At 35.6% G+C, this 5,293-nt stretch overlaps 1 protein-coding gene across 4 annotated transcripts in view; it reads right to left on the bottom strand.

Moving 5' to 3' along the window:
- Window positions 1–5,271, bottom strand: part of LOC136040158 (target of rapamycin complex subunit lst8-like) — a 50,427-nt gene extending 45,156 nt beyond the window's left edge. Inside the window, exon 1 of one of the 4 annotated variants that reach the window (XM_065724276.1) lies at window positions 5,197–5,271. In XM_065724276.1, coding sequence (XP_065580348.1) covers window positions 5,197–5,199 — 3 coding nt within the window. In that variant the 5' untranslated portion in view covers window positions 5,200–5,271. The other 3 variants (XM_065724278.1, XM_065724277.1, XM_065724279.1) reach the window with 3 other exon arrangements.
- Window positions 5,272–5,293: the final 22 nt, after the last annotated feature.

Raw genomic sequence — 5,293 nt, 5'->3', positions numbered from 1 at the left:
AGGACTAGGAAATAACATGGAAGCCTTTGCTGCTAGAGAATCAGCCATATCATTATATTTGATGCCTTTATGACTAGGAACATGTTGAAAATAAACTTCATTTTCTTTGATCTTAACATTAAGAAGCTGTCTTCTAATATTATATAAATCCTTGTCATTAGCAATTCTATTAATATTTTGGATCAATAGTAATGCTGATTTAGAGTCGGAGAGACAGAGTATATTTTCAGATTCCATGTTATAATTTATAAGTGCATCCAAGGCCAGGCGGATGGCACATAATTCAGCAGACAAGATAGAAGATCCCAATGGGAGAGGAGAATAGATGTTCAAATTCAGGGATGGGATCAATGCTCCTGCTCCAGCTCTTTCCCTCTGGACAGATCCGTCTGTATATATTTTTCTATAGTTGGGGTAAGCCTTTGAGATGTGTTCAGCCAAAATTGTCTGGATCTCGTAATTAGGTATCAAATCTTTACTAATAGAGATAAGTTCTACTTGACAGCTTGGAGGACTCATTTCCCATGGGGGGGGGACTCAGTAAAGGGATATGCACAAAGCGAATGTTGATTCCAGTTTGGGACCTCCAGTTGAAACTGATTCTATGATGAATGGGCATTGGGACAGGCTGACTTCTCAGCAAAGGTATGTGCATATACAGCATGCTTGGCTCCATAAGCCTGGATTTGCGAGAAATATTTTATCCTTAGACTGGATGCTCTTTCACTTAGGGACACCAATCCCGACATTATTCTTAACTTTGACAGAGGAGTATGCTTATGCACACCCAAAGCTATTCTAATAGCAGAATTTTGTAAAGATTCAAGGATTTTGAATGAGGATGGAGGACGAGCTGAAAAAATTTGAATCCCATATTCTATATTTGAACGAATATATAATTTGTAAAAATCCAAAATAATTTTTGTGTGACATCCCCACTTACTTCCAGCAAGTCTCTTTAAAATACAAAGTCTCTGAATAATCAGAGATTTCAAAGAATTAATATGTTCATGCCACTGCATTTTAGAATCCATTAATAAACCAAGTAACTTCACTGAATTGCAATATGGGATCTCCCTTGAGAAAATTTTCAGTGGATTAGGAGGATCTGCAGTACCATTAGTAAATATAATGGCGTTAGTTTTACTGATTGAGATTGGGAAGCCAAATGCTAAGGAGAATCTCTGGACTAAACTTATATCCTGTTGAATAAGGCTTTGGAGAAAACCAATATCCCTTCCCGACTTCCAAATAATCAAATCATCTGCATAAAGGCCAAATGATGCATGAGATACTTGAAATTCAGAAACATACAAGTTGAATAGAAGAGGGCTCAATATTGCACCTTGAGGAAGTCCTCTCGTAATGCGACATTGCTCACCTCTAGACTGATTTACTTGAACGTAAAAATATCTATCAGTTAGAAAAGACTTTATAAAACTTAGAAAAGAATACGGGAAGTCAAGATTTATTAGGATTTCCAATAATTTATTGTGGACTACATTTCCATAGGCATCCGACCAGTCAAACAGAACAGCCATTGTGACATGTCTTAATTTAAGAGAGTTACAAACATCAACTTCTAGCTGGGTAATGTTGTCTAAAGAGCTATGTCCTTTTCTGAAACCTGTTTTTTCACTAGGAAAGAGATTGTTGACTTCAGCAAACCACTCAATTCTTGATAAGACAAGCCTTTCCAGAACTTTACTAAAGGAAGGTAATACCGATATAGGACGGTAAGACTTAAGATTACCAGATGAATAAGAAGGTTTTAAAGCTGAGAATACCTGAGCAATCTTCCAAGCATCTGGGAACTTTTTACTTGACCAAATAAGATTTTTAAGACTTAAGAGGGCTGTATGAACCACCTTTGGGGACTCAAGAATCCACTTCATATAAATACCACCATAACCTGGGGAAGACTTGATGTTAAGAGAATTAAGTGCTACACAAAATTCATCTTGGGAAAGAGGTTTCATCAGAGTACCCTTATAAGAACAGGTAAGAGGGAGATTACAAAAAGGAGGTCGGATGGGATGAAAATCTGAGCAATCATTTTTTAAAATATCAGTAAACAGATCTGCCTTCTTTTTATCTGAGACAATTGGATATCCATCCTGAATGATATCATATCTATGGTCATCATTAGGCTGCTTTCCACTATTTAGTTGGCTAATGAAATTGTGGACCTTTGAAATTGGGGTTCTAAAACTGATACTTGAGCTGAAATTCAGCCATGTACTCTGTTTAGCTCTCCTACAAATTAGGTTCACCTTACAACATGACTGCTTATAAGAGATTGCTGTTGACTGAGATAGGTGCTTTTGAAACATTTTACGAGCCTTTCTTTTTGCCAGAACTGCAACCCTACACTCATCATTCCACCAATTCTTGGGTCTTTTGGAGCCATTGTAAAAATGTACCCTAGTCATTGGAATTGCCAATTTAGCTGACTCCAGCAGGATTGATTTCAAATTAGACTCAATGACATTAATATCAGAATTGGAAGAAAAAAAGGAAAAATATAATTCATTTAATATCTCACGAAAAAGGGACCAATTACCTTTGGAGTTGATAAATGTAGGGACATAGGGTTTGGGAGTGTAGTATAAATCTTGAAATGATGTAAGAATTGCACAATGATCAGATTAAAGAGACAACACCTTTACCATCTGAACTAGATCATAATATGAAGAAGGACCTAGAAGCAAATTTATAGTTGAGAAAGAGTTAGAAGAAATATTATACCTGGTCTGAAAGTCAAATGGAGTGAAAATCAAGGTGTCCGGAAAATTGGACAATATGTACTCTATTCCTCTTCCTGCTTTGTTGCTACCAGCTGATTGTTCCCAGAGAGGATCACCAAAAATAAAGGTATTATTACCTGATAATTCTGCTTCCAAGATACTTTGGATGTCCTTACTCCCAAATGGATTATAAAAGGATTTTATGGCAAGATGGTTACCATTGGCTAAGGTAATTATTATACCTACAACATCTATTTCATCCCTGTAGATAGTTAAGGGTTGAGGGGAGTGTTGGATTGAAACATGAACAAAGATTGCCACACCCCCTCCCTTTCTGTTAGTTGATCTATCTTTCCTGTAGCACTTGTACCCAGGCATTTTGATTTTCTTGTACTGATGAAGATTAGTCTCTTGTAGACAAATAGTTCCAATTCTATTATCATTTACACATTGGATAAGATCAGCAAGTTTATTTGAATTTAAAGAGATGCAATTCCATTGTAGGATCTGCAGCTTAGCTAACATAGGAAGAGTTGAATAGGTGACATGCATGATACTTTGAGAGAATGGATGGTAATTCTGTTCCTATTTCATTGAAAATAGAATTGGAAAAGTAGTGTTCTGCAATTTCTTTTGTTATACTGGCTTTTTTATCTTTAGCCATATTTGATTGTAAGATTAAGTCCACTGATGCATCATATTTAATTAAATTAGTAATATGAGGTCCAACTCTATCTTGCATAGTGATGGCTTGAGTAGAAATATTAGGAAAAGCTGCCACTCTTTCAGACTAAGATTTAGGATTAATTCTAGGATTGTTGAAAGATGGACTAGCTTCAGCCACCTTGGGATGCTCCTTAGCCAACAGAGGGTAAGAAGTCTCAGTAGGAGGTATGAGTGCTTGATTTTGGTTGTTCTTGTGGACCTGTAGCCAGGGTTTTAGAGGAAGGGCTAAATTCACTTCCTTGGCCTCATTAACACTTGGACCTGATGGTACTTTGGAGAGCTTGGCCAGCTCCATTGCAGCTATAGGGAAAGGGACATTTTCTTGAAGAGCAATCCTTAAAACTTTAGCTTGTTGAACATATTTAGGACATGAATTGTGATCTGTTGATTGGTGTCAACCATCACAGTTTGTACATTTAGGCACTTCAGTACATCTACTTTCTGTAGACAAGGAGTGATTACCAAGGCAATTAGGGCAACCAGGTTCAGAAGAAGAACAATACTTAGATGACTGACCAAGCTCAAAACATTTTGAGCATTGGAGAGGTTTTTCTTGGTATATTTTATGAGCTTCTTGGAATCTTCTTGGAATCTGCTATCTTGGAAAGGGGTTATGTTTGGAAAATGGAACTTTCAAGGATGGGTCTACAGGCTAAAGTGTGTCCTGGGAAGGTATTTTGAAGTATCTACCTCTACTCCCTCTCCCTCTAGAGAGTCCTGACCTTTAAAATGTTTGTTATAAAAGTGAAACCTTGCAAAATAGATCTTCTGCTTGAATAATGTACAACAAAATTGTTTTCAGCTTCACAACTTTGCTCAATCCCAAGTTATAAGGTTTTAAAGATATGCAAATACATTTCCTAAATTTAGAAAAAAAAAACATTGATATGGTTCAGAATTCTACTCAAATAACAGGAATTGCATTTTTCATAACTAAAGGCAGAGAAAAAGCAACTGGTAACTGAAAATTAAGGTAAAATGTTATTTTGTCAAAATTTGAACAGGTATAGAACTGTCATGTAGGCAAATTTCAAGGCCCTCTACAGGGAGAAGGAGTGGAGGTGGGTACTTTAAAATAGCTTTCCAGGATATACTTTAGCCTGTAGACCCATCACTGAAAGTTTCATTTTCCTAACCTAATCCATTTCCTAGATAGCCAAAAGTCACTAAACTAGAATTTTACCAGAAAATGTATTATTATTTTGTCAAAAATAACCAATAACTCATAGGCCTACTTTAATTGAAAATTCTTCATTTTTAAAAGCTCAAGAAGTGCAAGCTCAAAAATTTATGGTAGAAGCAATTATAATAGGCCTATTTGTAAAGAAAATACAATAAGAAATCCAGTAGTATTTTCACTTTTATAGCATTAATTACATGAACTGTCATAAATTAACAAAATTTGTTGGTAATATCTCTTATTTGTAAATCTGGAGGAGCTTAAAGTAGCCTACTACCATAGACATAGTTAGAAAACAGACAAACTGTTAGAGTAAAATTTATATCTTGGAACCAAATATAACATCAACTTACAAAAGGTTCATTTATAATGCAAATTAATATTAGGCCTATATTTGGATTCCAGATGAAATTCTAACTTTAAAGATTGTCTATTTCTTAGCTAGGTCAGTAGTTTGAACTCCAAATTTACCCTAGTATTTCTGCCTTATAAACAAAATAAACCTTAGTTCAATATAATAAACTCGTATTTAGCCAGGCTAACCATTGAAATGTGTTTAAGCCAGGCTAACCTTCTTAGTGTTTAAAATATTTTGCCGGGATATCTGGGAACAGCGCTGCCTAAAATTTTGTAAGGATGT

This window comes from Artemia franciscana, chromosome 20 (genome assembly GCF_032884065.1).
Source record: "Artemia franciscana chromosome 20, ASM3288406v1, whole genome shotgun sequence".
Taxonomy (NCBI): domain Eukaryota; kingdom Metazoa; phylum Arthropoda; class Branchiopoda; order Anostraca; family Artemiidae; genus Artemia; species Artemia franciscana.
This window is presented reverse-complemented; position numbering and strand designations above follow the sequence as displayed.